This window comes from Oxyura jamaicensis, chromosome Z (genome assembly GCF_011077185.1).
Source record: "Oxyura jamaicensis isolate SHBP4307 breed ruddy duck chromosome Z, BPBGC_Ojam_1.0, whole genome shotgun sequence".
NCBI classification, from domain to species: domain Eukaryota; kingdom Metazoa; phylum Chordata; class Aves; order Anseriformes; family Anatidae; genus Oxyura; species Oxyura jamaicensis.
The window spans coordinates 11,841,203-11,858,747 of record NC_048926.1 but is presented as its reverse complement, the minus strand read 5'-3'; the positions used below and the strand labels follow the sequence as shown (position 1 = coordinate 11,858,747).

The 17,545-nt window shown below is 40.7% G+C and overlaps 1 protein-coding gene and 1 long non-coding RNA gene across 3 annotated transcripts in view; both read left to right on the top strand.

Moving 5' to 3' along the window:
* Positions 1-17,545, top strand: part of LOC118156567 — a 754,908-nt gene that overhangs the window by 360,882 nt on the left and 376,481 nt on the right. The gene's annotated exons all lie outside the window — the stretch shown is intronic.
* Positions 137-16,048, top strand: SLC45A2 (solute carrier family 45 member 2). 2 transcript variants are annotated; one of them, XM_035310711.1, is made up of 8 exons: positions 137-430; positions 729-1,138; positions 2,300-2,476; positions 5,349-5,665; positions 9,454-9,597; positions 10,478-10,601; positions 11,555-11,760; positions 14,328-16,048. In XM_035310711.1, coding segments are annotated over exons 1-8 (1,605 nt in total). In that variant the 5' UTR covers positions 137-428; the 3' UTR covers positions 14,553-16,048. The 2 variants fall into 2 exon arrangements, with proteins under 2 accessions (XP_035166602.1, XP_035166601.1); XM_035310710.1 differs by having other exon boundaries at positions 137-1,138.

Genomic DNA, 17,545 nt, shown 5'->3' with positions numbered 1-17,545 from the left:
TTCCTTGCCAAAAGTGTATGTGACAGGTGAGACTGTTTCAAAACAAAAACTAAGTGATCCTGATACCCCTTTGTTTTTCAGAAACCAAGAAAATAATCAGTTTATTGAGGGTGGCACAGAGCAGATGCAAAAAAATATTCAGCAGTTGCTGTTTGACAGACTTCTGTCAAGCTTTGTGTCTGTCACTAGCACTAGAACAATAGGTAGGTTCACTTATCTTCATCAAGTGCCTTGAAGTCCTTTTCTGGATACGTGATTGTAGATTTTTATTTATATTTTTGCCCCTTCTACAGGAGTTCAGAACCCCAGCGCCCAGGTTGTTTGCTGAGTGGAGAGATGGGGGGCTCTATATTCCCGGTGTCACCGCTGTCTTGCAGCAACAAGAGGAGCAGCTTTGTGTCGGGCTGATCCTGCGCCTTGCCCACGTGATGTATGCTCCCGTAGTAGGCGTTTCGCGCTTCAACAGTAACGCTTTAGTCGTGGATGGCTGGCAGCTTTGCAGACATCCAGGAGGTCAGATCTGCTAATGTTAGTACTCATCCCCGCCCCCTTCCTTTCATAACTTGTGATCGCAGAGCCATGAAAGTATGTGAGTCCCTCCCCCAGTGCAGACCAAATCCACCCAGCATATGACCCGTGCTCCATGTCAGCCAGAGCAGGCAGCACCGACTTGCCGGGCCGGGGCGAGTAGCCAGAGCAATGACCTTAACCAAACAGAGCTTCCACAGGGCCCTTCCACCTCCTCCTGAGGTGGCCATGACCGACCTGGACAACACCAGAGGGAAAGAGAAGGTTATGCAGCAATCCGTGACCAGGACTGGGATGGTGGTACCTAAGAAGCGACCGACGGGAAGGCTGGTCATGCACAGCATGGCGATGTTCGGCAGGGAGTTCTGCTATGCCGTGGAGGCCGCCTTTGTCACGCCGGTGCTGCTCAGTGTAGGGCTGCCCAAGAGCCTCTACAGCCTGGTGTGGCTCATCAGCCCGATCCTGGGCTTCGTGCTGCAGCCCGTGGTAGGTTCAGCCAGTGATCACTGCACCTGTAGCTGGGGCAGGAGGCGACCGTACATTCTGGGTCTGGGCATCATAATGCTGGTAGGCATGGCTTTGTACCTCAATGGGGACGAGATGATCTCAGGTGAGTGAGGGGAATGCACTGTGCTGACAGACAAAACTCATCCCGGTGTTTTGAATTAGAAAAAAAGGAGGGGTTCCTTTATTTCCCTGTAAAAATTGGGTGTTAACATTGGGTAGCATGTTACTCGGCTGCGCTGAAGGAGCTGAGGAGTACTGCAATTATGTTCAATCCTAATGCTGCTTGTTATGTGCCCTTTACATAGTGTTCTGTAGTTTGTGCATGTGATTACAGTATTTTGTATGTTGATCTGCTTGTCTGATCGGTTCATACAACCAAAGCGCTGCTTAGGCCCAGAGAAGTTCTTAAGAACTAAAATCTACTTTACTAAGTTAAATGGTTAATGTTGTTTGTATGATGTCGTACAATCCTAACAGAAAATCTATTGGTCCCTATTTCAGATGGGCTGGCATTCAAAATTACCTGTAATTCATCTTTTAATGTAGCTTTAATTATTGCAGCACTTGCTTGACTCAGGAATTTGTTATGCTGGTGAATAATACAAATCACAACTCCTTGGAAACCCCGTTGCACCTGGAGCATGCATAATCAAATAGGAGTGACATCCCCAGATGCTGTTTTATTTCAGCTTGGGATCTAACTTCTCAAAGACTTGCTGGAAAGTTGTTGCTGTCATTGTGGCTTGTGTCTCCTTCCTGTGGGGAGGAGTGTGTTTTCGCAGACTGGTTTATTCTCTGTTCCTGGATATCACTGCTGTTGTATATATCTGTATTCATTTACCCAGAAAGAGATGTTAGCCAACTGTCAACTGTCTGTAACGGTGGAAGGGTGGAACAAATGGAGTAAAATAAGTACTCCAAAATGCAAGTATTTTTGGCTACCAGAGCATGCAATGGAAGTGCATAGAGTAGAGAAAGGCTAGTGATGCTCTTGATTGTGGAGCTTTGAGCTCGTGCTGACAAGTTTCTGCTTGTGTATAAAAGTCGACCTAGCACACCTTAGTGCTATGCAAACTCAAAACATAGTTATCCTGCTTCTTAGATGTCATTCTGTTATAAGTGAGCTCTTGTCCATAACACCATTGTTTAGATTTGGAGGTTTCTGGAAAGAAAAATGGGGTTTTGCAAAACATGACACTATTGCTGTCAGAATGAGGCGCGTTTTTTTGTTGTTTGTTTTTTGTTTTTCTTCTCCTTATTGTAGCTTTCATCGATGGGAGAGACAAGCAGCAGACGTGGGCAATAGTCATTACCATGCTGGGAGTAGTGCTTTTTGATTTTGCAGCTGACTTTATTGATGGACCTATCAAAGCATATTTATTTGATGTCTGCTCTCATCAGGATAAAGAGAAGGGTCTGCATTACCATGCCCTCTTTACAGGTACTCAGATCCTTTCTTTTCCTTACTACTTTGAGGGAGGGGAAGGCAGTTGCATGGATTTTATAATCACTGTGTACTAATCTTGAATGAACTGATCATCTGATTCTGCGCTTCAGTCACGGGTCTTTTGTTGCTGGGTTTTCACTACTCCAGAGTACAGCAGCTTGTGATTGCTGCTACAAGAATTCTGCTGCAAAAGGCTGCAGGCATAAACATTTACAGTAATATAGCCACGGTTCAATTAAGAGCAATTAACTATTTTAAAAAATGAAGTAGAATTTATTCATTTTGTTCTGATTTTCTTCAAGTTTTTGATAAAGGAAAAAATAAGAGAAGGATCTGGTTTCGTTGCTGTAGCACTTACAAATAAGTAGTTTTGACTCAGCACATGACAGAGCAAGTAACCAGCAGTACGGCTGGTTTCTGTTCTTTGACAGTGCTCCAACATATGCTGCCCTCCACTTTAGAAAGAGAAGTTTTATGTAAAATCACTAACTTCCAGAAAATAAGGCCAAGGAGTTCAGTCCAAACACTCGCTTCATGTGATTGCCTTTAGACATCTGAAAAGTTTCTGAGTTACAGAAGGAAAGAGCTCATGTTGTGCAGAAGGCTTTGCCCTGTGTTGAGGAAACACACAGGCAATGCACACAAGGCTGGGTACCTGTAATGTGACTTAGGAGCTTCCAGCTGTGTCTGAGAGCAGTCACTGTGAAAGGACTAGACAAAAAACAGACTGGATGAGAAGTCATGCAGTCTGTATTGATGCAGATTTTTGCGGCAACAGAGCTGTACCAAGAGCAGAAGCACAAATATTTGGTGGTGCTTACTCCAGTTGAGAGGGAGGTGTAGTAGCTATTGGCAACAGACAGATTTTGGATATATGAAATAGCTGCGTCCTGGAACCTGGGCGCAGATTCTAAGAGAACCCTGAAGCCACGTGGGAATGAGGTCAGTATTAGCCATTAGAAACTCGCAAACAACATTTTAATCAATCACTCGTTTGGACAGAATGAGGAGCGAGTCTCTGAGTAGAACTTGTTACAATTTTTCCTACTAAAAAGTTTTGATTTCTACATTCAGAGCTACAGAACTGATTCCTTTGTGTGGTGAGCTGTGAAAAGGAATGTAAGATAAATCACATTAAGTAAGAGCGGAACAGATTTCTCCATGTTATTTGGTCCAACACCTTGTGCTTTCTATGTCAAGATCTTCTGTACCTAAACGCATTCAGATGGTTGATTGCCCGGCTTGAGATTCTGCAGCCCTCCCAAGGCAGCCTGCTCCAGCAGTTCACTGGCGTTGCTGTTAAATGGTTTCCCCTAAAATCTAATCTGAATATACATTTCCTATGGTTAAAATGTATTACTCCTTTTCTCTGTCCCTATTATACAGAATACAGAAAGCATCCTTCCTTCCCCTTTTTAATTGCTTCTGTTTTATATATTATTATCTTTCCCCTATTTAGTTCCTTCTTTTTACATTAACTATCGCCAAGACTTTGCTGTCCAATTTGTCTTTGCAATTTTTAAAGTTCAAACATGAAACTGGATAGCTTGCAGATATAAAACTGAGACAAGTAGGAGACTGCACATACCCGACACCCAACACACAGACTGTGCATTCTAATATCATGATTACTTTTTGTCAAAACAGTATGCAAAAAAGACCTCAAGCATCAAACATTGACTGCAGTGCAAACATTTAGTGTAAGTTTTCTTCCAGAAGATATTAACAGCTTAATTGTTTTTCATTAGAAAATCAACGATGCAGTCCCTGTCCAGTAGGACACGATGAAGGAGGGCTGTGATCAGACACAAGAGGGAAATAAGTACAGAAAGCCCAGAGTGGAATGAGAATGACATGGTTTTTAGGCGAAGCATGTGTGGGTCTTGTTACCTCTGCTACTTTTTGTTGGACAGAATGGTTTGCCATGCAATGTCTCCAGTTCTTTTAAGCAGAGGAGTAGAAATACTTCCACATCCTTCAGATGCTTCTGTGCTGGGCCACTTCGGCGTCCTGCAGAACCACCTGGTTAACGAGGTTGCAGGACTGTACCTATGCTGCTTCCCCTGCCAAAGCTATGTGCTGGATGTAACGGTGTACGCTTGTACCTTGCACTTCTGAAACAGCTTGCACTATCATCAAAAAGAAGGAATTGTAAAACAATGGACTGAATTCTTCTTTTATTAACTTTGAGACACAGGATAGAGTAAACGGTAATATAAGAATGCTAAATTTTCTGAGATGGGGAAGCTCAGTAAGAGGAATTTCACTTTTGTATTTGTTCCTTTTTGTTTACTTTTCCTAGTGGAGAGGTACTTGGATTTTGGTGATTACAAAATTATGTTTTTTATTTATTTCCTTTCTTAAAAACAAACAAACAAACAAAAACCATGGAAGCAGTATTTCAGTTCAGGTTCAGATATATAAAGTACATTTTACAAAGTCTGAACTACAGATAGTCTTGATGTAATAGAAAAATTGTTTGTTCTATGAAGTTTTAAAAAACACATGTTCCAGCAGAGTTTTATTTTGTATTACTCACTGTTTCAAAGAAAAGACAGCTTCAAGGAAATGTTTCTGAATCATACAGAATATTGTCTGGCAAAGAGATGGAGGCCCGTGTTGCTAAATATTTGTGTCTTTTTTGAGAGCTCCATCCACCAGAATTGAGGATATTTTCCAAGAGACTGCTCATATGTGTGAATAGCTCAGTGTTCCAATTACTTGTGATTCTTCCCACTTATAATGATATCTGAAGGGTGATTATTCAATCATTAATAGAGGGAATCACATGTTGAGAGTACTGTGTGCTGTTTGTTTATTTTACAAATACCACTAGATTTTTTTCCTCCTTTTTTTCCCCATGTAGGCTTAGGAGGAGCCCTGGGTTACCTGACAGGTGCTGTGGATTGGAGTCAGACCGTACTAGGATATTCCTTAGCATCAGAATTCCAGGTGATTTTCCTCTTGTCAGCCTTGGTTTTCCTAATCTGCCTTACTGTACATCTGCGCAGTATTCCTGAAGTCCCGCTCAGATATAACAAAGAAGAGACAAAGTTCCTTTTGGAAGTGACTGACCACAAAAAGTATAGCTCCATAGAGGAAATCAGGAACGGATACTCCACCTGTACTGAAATAAATGCCACAGCTACACCAAAGAAACGCGCTGTTACATCACGTACAGAGGTAAGTGCAGAGATGATTTTGTAGCCCATATTGTTCCATTCTCTTGGAGACCAACAGCCTTTTAATTAGCTAATGCTGACTATTTGAAATAGAGCCCTTTCACACACACACTCAGAAAAGAATCCTCCACCAGGATACAGCGTCAGTAGAAAGCCTGCTTTCTTTTCTCTTTTGTTATTTGTAAAGTATTTCCAGCAAGAGGGACAGAGACAGACTAGTCCCAATGCTTTGAACAGTTGGCAGGGATGAGGGAGAACCAGATTCAAGTTTCCACCCTTCGACAGTTTCTTGTATGTTCCTCATCTGAAATTTGTCAAGAGGATGTAATTTGTCCTTCAGTCCTGACAGAATTAACAACATATTGTGGGCAGGAGCTACAGACCATTAATCTTTGATGTAAATGTGCAACTCCCATTGATGTCAACACGCTTACATATTTAGTACGTATGAAGAGTTAGTTCCCTGGTCTGATAAACATCTCAGTTATGCTACTGCTCAGTGTTTCATTGAGGATTTATTGATGATGTTGATTTGTTTGAAATTGCTACTTAAGCAACAATGCGATGTCACTTCCAGGGTTTTAGTTTTACTTTGAAGTGATGGTGTAGCTGAGCCTTCGGCAAAACTTTTAGGTGGGAGAGAATAGTGTGTGCTTGTGAGTAATCACTGGTATTTTGTTCCTGCTGAGTTCTTGTGAGAGACAGCTTCAATCTAAGGCAGCAAAGAAAAGGTGAACCTACCTGAAAAATATCTGGAGAACACATTTGTAGAATAGTCTTAGGAACAGGTAGTGGTTTTCACTGTTTTATTGATGACTTTTAATGTGGGAATCCTCACCGCACTTTCATGGTGTCCTAGGTAGGCAAAGGTTAATATATATGTTTGGTTCCCAGTATGGCAGTAAGTAATGAAACGGTTCCCTGTTGTTTTAATTTCACTTCTGATCTCTTGGCATTATGTGTATATATCCCTGACACAATTCTTGGGAAATAAGCTAAAAATTAATGAGAACACACAGATGATTTTAAGTTAGAAACCTAAATTCATGTTTAAGCTACCAATACAATGGATTTATTATCTTTTAATATTTATCACTTGTATTCTAACAGCACTTAGTACTCCCAACCCAGATAAGAATATTATTACGGCAGACACCACACAAAGCTAGAATGAAAGGTGAACACTGCCTGGCGAGGATGCCAGACACATGGTGAGGGACTGGCAGCAAAGCAGCAGTGTGTCAGGAGAACATGGCAAGCACACTGCAGTGTTCTCCCTGTTTCCCCACCGCAGGCCAGTCTGAGCAGACAGCATCCTTCACCAGCGCTGTTACCTCTGAGCATCCTCCAAGTTGTCAACGATGCTCAGTGTCATTGACTGGCCAATGCAGGCTCTAAGGGAAAGGAAGGGCTAAGAAGAAGAGAGGGGGCTGGGGTAGCCTCTTGCTTGGCAAGAATTAATTCCAGTGAATCACTAGCATCTGACACCCAAGGAAAAGTTCTGTCATGCACCACAGGCCAGCTTCTGCTGTTGCCCTCGTTTCTAGGATTTTAGCTGGACAGCCCATCAGAGGCTCACTGTGCTTTGATCTGTCTCATGTTCCTTTGATGTGCCTGGGCTTGTATAAATTCTAGACACTCTCACTACCACAGTGGTCTGTCTCCTGTGGCACATGTTTTCTGAGTTCATTCATTACTGTAATTACTTCCTTGAAGAAATGGTTTGGCTTCCTGTTTTTCTGTGCCTCTTTTTTCACCGCAGGCATCACGGCCCTATATTTTCTACATTAAGGGCTATGCTCTCACATACTAATAGCATCCGTGGTTATTAATGAGATTTGACCTGTTACAGTATGAACAGAAATCCAAAATTATTGTACTCTTGTTCTTTATTTTGGTGCCAAATTACTCAGGATCTATGGCCATAAAGCCTGTCATATGAATTCCTCACTATCCTTATGAATCAGCCTTGAGTTGTAGTGATTTTGTAGAAAAAAATGATTAGGTATTGTGAGATTTTAAAGAATTGTGCATTGGAGGGCATTAAATATATGTAATTTAAACATTTCTGTTTCCATTTCTGCTCTTTAAAATATCTAAATAAAAGGAAAGCCTGTCTAACTGTCAACTTATTTGTAATTACTGTGCCTTGAAGTTCCCTGACCCTATCCTAACACTTTGATTAGAAAGCCTGTTTTGAAGAACTTTGTGGAAGAGTTGAACAAATTATATAAGCTAAGTCAAACAATAGCAATTACCCTTGAAATAATGCTAACAAGTGAATGTTGAACTGTCTTTTTTTTTTTTTTTTTTTTGTATAATTGTAGTTGAGTAGAATGATTACTCTGTTTAAAATGCAGTTAAAGCAGACAGTGATGCTGAGAGAAATTCCAAGGGATTTAGACTATGCAGTTCAAGGTAAAAGTCAGCAACTTGAAATTTGGCATTCCTGTGAGGATTAAAAACCTCACACTGGAGCAATGTATTTTCCAACTTTATATGTGGTGATTGTTGATACAGCAGCTTGCAGCATAACCCAGTTGAAAGGAAAGAAGAATTGTGAAAAGTAACTAGAACATTAAAGGAAGGAAAAAATGTTATCAGCTAACAGCAAATTGAAGACACAGTTCAGCTTTCCAGCAATGAACATAACATTAAAGTTCTTCCGCATTTAGTGGCCATGCAGCTTTCCTCACCACCTCTCCACTGTTGCCACCAAATATTTCTAGAGAAAATTGGAAGTGTTCCATCGTGCACAGAATAATATAAAAAATAACATTTGTTTTTCTCTGAAACCAAAGAACCATGCAGGAGCTTTTAAGTAGTAAGGACTCTATGTTGCAAATGCCTGACATCAGCACACCTGAAGTACTGGAAGAAATCAAGTGATGGAGGTGATCTGATGACTGTGACTGAAAAAAAAAAAAAAAAAAAAAAAAAAAAAAGATAGTTTTTGGGCACAGGGCTCAGACAAGGTGGAGGGAGATAACTTGGGACACTGAAGGTGGCAAGACATTTTGTTTCTCCCTGTCAGTGAGATTTGTTAACCCCTACCTATAATGTTTTTGATGTTGCACTGCGTTGCTTTGCCCATGAGATGGAGGCACTCAGGTGCTGAAGCTTACGTTATCTGGACAGTAGGGTTTTGGGTGGTTCTGCTTCTCCTGTTATATATTACAGCCTCTTCCTGCCTCTTGAGGGGGAAGATGTAGTGGAAATTTCATAGTAATTATACACCAGAAAAGGTTAAGTTTTCTAGGGAACTTAGGACATAGAAGGAGGAATGGGAACAAAGTCTCAGAACTACAGTATTCCACAACAGATATACTTTAATTCTGAGGAGATGTTTTAGGGTTTCATTATTTTCTATGGCACCTTTAAATCTGCAATGGAAAGGTGGTTGTCTCCAGGAAATAATTCTTTTTGAGTTTGTTGTTTTTTTTGAACCCCTGCTGAATGTGTTTTGGCAGAAAAATTTCACTTGGTTCTAGTGGTAAACAATAATTCTACTGCCTGTAACAAGAAGCAATGTTGCTACATCCTTACTGATGTACCCCAGCTCCCTGAGTCTCTGTGGTCTCTCAGATGACTTAATTATGCAGTGGCTCTACAAATCAAATATACAGTGATGGACATTCAGTACCCAAGCTACCCATCCCAGCAATAACAAATTAAACACTTTGGAAGTTTAGCAATGAAGAGATACTGAGGCCTTCTCCATTTGCCGTCAGCTATTTTATTAGCTTTCAGAGCAATAATACAGTATCATTGTTAAATACTTGCTTTTAGACTCAAAGGCGGATGACCCTTAAATCACTCTTGAAGACACTTTTCAGCATGCCATCCCACTATCGCTATCTGTGTGTGAGCCACCTCTTTGGATGGATGGCTTTCCTGTCCAACATGCTCTTCTTCACGGATTTCATGGGACAGGTAAAAGTGTAAAATCCTCTTGCTTTTCCTCCCTGTGGTGGTTTTACCTTGCTAGGCAGCTGAACACCACAACTGCTCTCTCACTCCCCCTCCTCAGGTGAGGAGGGGAAGAAGTAAAAGAAAGAACAGCTCACGGGTTGAGATAAGGATGATTTAATTAAAGGAAAAAAAAAATATTAAGGAAATATTATTATTAATTAAACAATTCAACTAAAGGGAAAAAAGGGAAAAAAAGGGAAAAAAGGGAAAGAGGAAGAAGGAGGGGGAAAGGGAAAAAACAAAACAAATAAAGGCTATGTGGAAGTGCAGAGGAAAGAAATTACTCTCTACTTCCCACAAATGAGTGATGCTTGACCACGTCCTTGAAGCAGGGCCTCAACACACGTAGCCGGTGTTCGGGAGGAGGACAGACGTTTTTGCAACGAGAGCCCACCCCTCCCCTCTTCTTCCTTTTTCCACCTTTTATTGCTGAGTGTGACATCATATGGTATGGAATATCCCTTTGGTTGGGTTAGGTCAGCTGCCCTGCTGATGTTTCTTTCTCACTTTTTGCCCACCCCCTAGGAGGGTCAGAGAGAGTCCTGATGCTGTGCCAGCACTGCTCAGCAGCAGACACAACACCGGTGTGATACCACTGCTGTTCTAGCTACAAGTGCAGAGTGCAGCACTGTATGGGCTGCTGCAGGGAAAGTTAACATCCCAGCCAGACCCTCTACACTCCTTCAAAGCATCTCCTCCTGCACCAAAAAGAAATGAGATGTTACAAATTTGAAGAAATGTCAGTGACTCCCATGCCTTGGGTCCCATGTTCTCATAAGCAGAAGGTATTGTATATATGCAACTCATCCTTGTCTTCTGTGATCATTATGGTCTCTTTCAGGTTGTATACCGAGGTAGTCCGTATGCACCTCATAACTCCACGCTGTACCTTACCTACAGAAGAGGCGTAGAGGTTGGATGCTGGGGGCTGTGCATCAATGCGATTTCATCCTCAGTCTATTCTTGTAAGTATCCAGGAATGTACTCCAACACTGTTTTAAATCAATGTTTATAGTGCTTGCAGTTTGCCATTGTTTAAAAAAATGAAGTGATGCCAATTTTTTTTTTTTTGCACAAAAACTTTAAGAAATTTTACATTCTCAGCAGTGTTATAAATCTGTATCTTGACATGAGCAGTTCCTGTCTGGACCATGTGATGAGGGGTCACTTTGAGAGTAAGACATTGTTCTGCATGTGACCTGACCATAAACACTGAGTATCATCCTAAAGTTAAATGCCAGAGTAAAACTGAAGTTGTGGTTATCTTTCTGAGATGCTCTTTCACCTAGCAGACCTGTAGCATTAGGTTTTCAAAGGTCACTCTGATGGTCTCCCCATCTGCATTTCTCACAAGATAACCTTTTCACAATACAGTAGAAGTTCTTGCCAAAAACATGAACCTTGCTCTCCAAAATTATGGGTAAATACACTAGCACAGTTGCCCAAATAAATCTCACCATAGCTCTTACCCATGATTTAAAAATTACTTGCTATCCAAAAACTCAAATTAGGAGCATTTTGGGAGTTGAAGTGAGCATCTAAAAGAAGCTTCCTCCTTTGGAGCCTAACTATAGGCATTTATGTAGCACCTCTTTCAGCTCAGACAAGGGCTGATGCCAAATGTTCCTGTTGTAATCAAACAGTGGAAATGTCTGAGGTTGTCAATGGGGCAGTTCTTCCAGAATGGCTGTTAACTACTTCTTCACAGAGCTTGGTAATGTCTGAATAAAAGTATCCCCAGAGAGAGTTAGCAGAAAGAAGTTTCTGCAGCAAGTTTATAACCGCAGTAATTTGAGGCAACTTCCAAAATCAATAACTTTGTCCTTCATCTTACAAAATAAAAGCCCTTAAAGGAATTCCCCAATGAAATGTGACATTCTTTTCTAGTCTCAGCAGCAATTTTTCTTTCTTTCCACAGACCTGCAGAAAATCCTTCTGCAATACATAGGATTAAAGGGACTTTATTTCATTGGTTACCTACTTTTTGGATTAGGTACTGGATTAATTGGCTTGTTTCCCAATGTCTATTCCACTCTGGCTCTGTGTTCCCTCTTTGGTGTCATGTCCAGCACTCTGTACACCGTGCCATTCCAACTCATTGCAGAGTATCACAGAGAAGAAGAGGTAAGTTCAATGTCTAAAGAAGGGTAAATTTATATCTGGCTGCATCTGTTTAGTCTGTTTTGGTAGAACATTGGATAGAACTGGCAAACGGGTTTTAATTGTAATTTCAAACTATTTATGGTGACACATGATATGAACAGAAAGTTTCTGACATAAAGATATTCAAGACTTTATTAAACAACACTAATATTATTAGTTGTCGTGTAAGTACATGACACCTCGCAGCTGAGGTCCCAGCTCCAGGCTCTCCAAACAGAGTCCTGCATTGAGACAAATAATTGTTTATCATCCCAGCTGAAACAAAGCCAGTCACAGTACATGTTCAGGCAGGAAGAGGATAACAGGGCTCCAATTTGTGTTGCTTTCAAGGGCTACCTTCCTGAGAATCAAATCTAAACCACTGCTCTGTGCACCACTGATCTCTCAGCTGTGTGTGCGTGCCCTTGTTTCTAAATGCAAGGGGCTCAGGCTGAGCAGCTGCCAAACTCAAATTACTTCAGGGAAGCATAGCCTGTTCATATTAGCTGAGGAGCTGACTTCTGAGGCCCCAAAGTTAATAACCAGGCTGTGAAAGCTGTCAGAAGTTTCAGTTAACTGCAAAGTGTTACAAAAACTGTTAGCTGATAAAGATGCAATTCAAGTACAAATAGCTCTATGAAGTTCAGTAATAATTTATATTCCACATTCTCGTTCTCCCTCTAATTGCCTAGGGTTGTTTTCTGGTCTTCCACAGCATGAAAAACTGTTTCCAAAGGAAATCTGGAAAAGCTTGCATTCCTTCTATCATGTTACCGGACACAGCAAGATCTCAATGTCTTGTGAAGAGTTTAGCTCTTTAATGGAAAAGTTCTCTCAAATTAGTAAGAGTAGGATCACAGGGTAGGATCACAACCCTAATCCTAGGCCAACCAGATCAGAGAGAGGGAGTAAAGTATAAGTAAATTATAGCCCATCTCTGACTTAGACTTGTTCCAAGACAGAAGTGAAATAGAATATGCTGAGTGTGAATGGACTTTGTACTTAATAGGCTAATAGCTTCAAATGTGGCTTGTGAGAGAACTGATTGTTTCTTGTTTGGTGTATGGTACTTGCTATGCCAGATGTTAAATGATAATTCTATGTGAGATCTGACATTAACAGAATTAGGTTTGTCCCAAACCTTCTATAATAGGAAAAAATATATATAAATAAACAGGAAACATCAAGTGCAAGATTGTGTTCATTCACACATCCTGGGCAGAGCACAGCAAAACAGATGTAATTCCAAAGAAATTGTGTCTAAAATTGAATATGCTTTAGAGGAAAGGTCTGCATTATTCCAGAACAAAGAACAGACTTTTTTTCCCTCAGTATGCAGTCTACCAAAATTATGTGCTGGTTTTTAAAATGCTGCCCTTTCAATTCCTGTTCCATGCTGCTGTTCCCTGGGATCCAAATTCAATTTCATCTACCAGATTAGGAAGACACTGTTTGCCTCCAGTAATTTCGAGCTTTGGGTGGTAACAGCTCAAAAACAATATAACAGGTCTTGAAAAAAGCATCCTAATCACAATCAAGAGCATTTGGATAGAGACCAGCTCAGCTAGCACACAGCACAGAAACCCTCTGTGTATTACAAAGCAACTATCTCCATTCAACTGCAAGAACAATAAATATGTAAACTTTTATATAATTTTCCAATGAAATAGAACAGTTGGGCACATTGCCTGGGGTCACGTCCAGTCCAGTTTTGAAGGTTTCCAAGGGTGGAAGCTTTACAACCTCTCTGGACAGCCTGTTCCAGTGCTAGCCAACCTCACATGGTGCTTGTATATGAGATGCTCATATACAGTAAAACCTTTTCCTCTGCTATGTATGTCATTTGAATGTCATAGTTGATAATGGCCTTCTGTAATGTAGAAGAATCCTAGTCTGTACATTCATTCTCAGCCTTTTTTTTTTCAGCAATAAAAGCATTACAGTTAGATTTTAATACTGAACTCCTTTATATGCATTGAGGCATAACTTCAGAGCACAGAGCTCCATTACAATTATGATCTGTATGTGTGTGGGACATACTATGTCTCAATATCACCCCTGAGGCCCTCCTTACATTTGGACCTGATGATCTTGAAGGTCTCTTCCATTCATTTTCCATTCCGTCATTCCTAGGTGATTGTATGATTCAGCCATGTGAGAGCTGTGGCAAAAATATCCTTGACGGGGTGTCCTGTACTGTGAAATTTTCTCCTTAGGTTAGTTTGCCAGAGCTCAAGTAGACCTGAACTTCAAGGAAACAGTTGCTTTTTCTGAACATGCTTCAATTCTTGCCTTGAGAGAAGGGGTAGAGGGAAAAGTTGCAGGTGGAAGAAATGGGGCAATTTGGAAAACTTATTATCACTTGTAAAATCTGTTTGAATTTTATAACCTCTGTGGGACAGGCAGAAGAAAATGGAAAGGAAGAGGAGAGCTTTTGGCTTGTTTTGCTGCACCTGGATGTCATGACAATGCATCATCGGCTGAGAGGTGCAAGTTACCAGCAGTGTCTAAGTTCCCTTCCCTGAATCTTGTTTCTTGCTTATTTGCAGGTCCAGAATCTACAGGAGGATGAACAAGGCACAGATCACAGGCGAGGGAAGGGCATCGACTGCGCTGCTCTCACCTGCATGGTCCAGCTGGCCCAGATCATTCTCGGCGTGGGCCTGGGGCTCTTGGTTAGTGTTGCTGGCAGTGTGGTCACTGTGATTTCTGCGTCGATGGTGGCACTGATCGGCTGCTGCTTTGTTGCTTTTTGTGTTCGATATGTGGGGTAGGACTGCGTGAAGCAATTGGAAGAAATTCCCCCAGAGGAATGTTTTGTTTCCGGGTCAGTAGCACTGGTGCTCTTGCCATGCTGATCCTACTGGTACACCCTCCTCTCTTCCCTGCTCGGAGCAGTTGCAATTCCAGACACTTACCTGCAAAGTGAATGACTTGATAAAACTGGTTGCCTCAAGCCTCAGATTGAAAGTTTCTCTATTTTGACTGCTTTATTACTTCCTTCCTGCTGACCTCAGTGTGTTAACACACTGTATTGTACGTGAAGACATGTCTGCCTGTGCTGTCTTGAGGAGCCATGAAACTCATTATCAATTTGTGGAAGTAGATGAAGTATATGATAAATTGAAGAAGTGATAAAAATGGACAGAGTTGGGATGAAAGTTGTTATTTATCTTGTTTTACAAGCATCTGAAGTTTGGGGCTATTCTCCTTGGTAGGAAAAAGCTGCAGGAGCATCAAACAGGTGTCATAAGCCACGGTGCTATTATGTCATGATTAGCAGGATCATTAAATGGTATATTAACCTCCCGGCTATCATAAAAGCAGATTTGGGTATGGAAGGTGATTGGAGTGTAAAAAACGATGAAGCTTATTGTTTAAAAGCATAACAGTAAAACAATTTTAAACTGGATCCTGCTGCTCATGTATAAGTGAAATGAAAGTACTGGCTGACTTTGTCATGAAAGTTTGGCTAAGGCTGCTCTGCAAATCCATTTTTAGGCACCTAAACAATTGATCTACAGGAAACGTGCAATTTCTTCATTCTTAAAAGTCTGTCCTCTTGACTTTGATACTATAATTGAAAAAAATAAACTTAGCCAAAATAAGAATTGTATTCATGGTGGTAAGCCAGTCAAATTTTGACACTGGAAATAACAATATTTACATTAACCTAGTATCTGTTTTCTCTGTTTCCCTGCATATGTCTAGCCTTGAGTGAAATGTTTTTTTGTTCTTTACAGGATGCTCTAAGTCAATTCAGTTCTGCAAAGGTTGTCATGAATTACTGTACAGATGTACCTATAAACTCTACAGTAAATCCTGCAGTCCAGTTATTTGTGTTTAACTGAGTATGGAGTTGATTGCTATTTTTATTATATTGCCAGAGTTTCAAAGGCCCTTTGTTTGTGATAGTGATATGCTGTATTTATGTTGTGCTTCCTCTATTCTGGAGATTGTCATTTGTTATGTTACATGCTAAGCACCACGAAGCCATCTGCTAATGCAATATTTTTAATGAATGGGGATACAGAGAAAGACTGCTGCCAAGTATGTTTTTATATACATGTTGCACATGTACAGTCTCAGCTGTTGAGCAAGCTAGCTGTTGAGCTCATCATCTCTTGGAGTAACTCCACAGTGTGAACTGACACCAACACATGCAAATGGTTGGATTTGAGCGTGAGGAGCCCCTGCACAGGTGCACCAGCTTCAGCTTTGTTTTTAAGAGTTTGGCAGGTCATTTATTCTCATGGAAAAAAAATATATATATAAAAAATAAAAATAAAAATAAATTCCCTTATAAAAATTCATTAATTATACTAAGCTTGTGAAAGCCTCAGCTGCCTTTTTTGTCTTCATCACCTCTGGAGGCCCCAAATGCGGCTCAGTTCATGGCAAACTCAACCTTCCTCCACAGCTCCTTCATCCTGCCTTGTGAAAAATCCAAGTTTTATGGCTTCTTCCTTTTTGTGACTCTTCATTAATCCCTCTTCTGTTATACTCAAGGAAGAGAAGAGCTTGCAAGAATAACACCCTGGACTGTGCTTGAAACACTTTGTAGGTGCCGGGATGGCTGGAGCACAAGGGCCTCACCCAGGACAAGGAGAAGGCCAGAAGATGAAGGATCTTCTCAGTTCTTCTTAGAAATCTTCTCAGTTCACTTCCTGCCATCATTAACTTGCATTGATGCAGCATCTTGCAGAAGGAGGAATTTTTAAGGGAAGAGAAAGGCTTCTGTGGAGCCATAAAAATAAGGAAAGGGGGAGGTGATTTGGTTCAAGCACGATGTAGACCTGTGCTCCAGGAGCTGTGAATGGGTTAACTACGTAAAACTCTAATTCCAGTGTGAGGACGGGAAAGGAAATTTACAACTATTACTTCTGTTTTTGTTAACATTTTCTTTGAGGTTTAATACCATCAGAACATAAAAATTTGAACAGTCAGTGCTCTCTCTGCTCTCTTACACAAAGGGAAAGCTGGCATTGATTCAGGCCCACGGAGTGACGGTATGTCTGTAGCAACATAAGAATGGTGAACCTGAAAAGAGAAGGGAGATGTGACTGTCTTAAACATCAAAGCTTTTATTTACAAGCCTGTTCAAACAAAAATGTTTCAGGCACTCACATCATCTTTCTCATTATCTTTCCTTTTGCAAATGAGTTGTGTGCTATAGAACACACAACAGAATAGTTTCAGCTTTTCTTTGACAATCTTCCCATAAAAGCATCCTATATTTGTTTCTAATGCTTAAAAGTAATGTCCAACTTAATGTGTCTTTATCACAAGCAAGAAAAAAAAAAAAAAAAAAAAAGTACAATTTGGAAAACAATTTGGAACAGAAGTATGATGGTGCTTATTCTGAAGCAAAAAATATATATATTTCAGGTGTCACTGAAAACAGTAAAAAATGAGAAAAAGATAGAAAAAAGTATTTTTTCAGCTACTGAGTTATGTTACAGGCACTGAAGAACCATACTAGTGCTACTAATTTAAGACGTTCCACCTTTCCTGTCTTTCTACATGAGTTCAGGACTTCATTTGAGCTATCAGTATGATCCGTTTCCATATGTAAGATCAGCTTTTATTGCAATGATGTGAGTTTGAAAGTTAGAAGGACCCTGGGTCTGACCTTTCTCATCTAGTTGTGCTGCCATATACATAAAATCAGATAAACATCTATGTTGTGTCTTGGCAAACGATACGTCTAGATGAAGATGCAGATGTTTTGCAATAGCCAGCCCTTCAGCTCTCCCACTTGAGCAGA

Excerpts from the sequence above, each read along its gene's own strand:
- SLC45A2 (XM_035310710.1), top strand. The coding sequence starts at position 700 with ATGACCTTAACCAAACAGAGCTTCCACAGGGCCCTTCCACCTCCTCCT. Across the intron at positions 5,666-9,453 it reads CTGTTACATCACGTACAGAG|ACTCAAAGGCGGATGACCCT; the intron begins GTAAGTGCAGAG and ends ACTTGCTTTTAG. Across the intron at positions 9,598-10,477 it reads TCACGGATTTCATGGGACAG|GTTGTATACCGAGGTAGTCC; the intron begins GTAAAAGTGTAA and ends GGTCTCTTTCAG.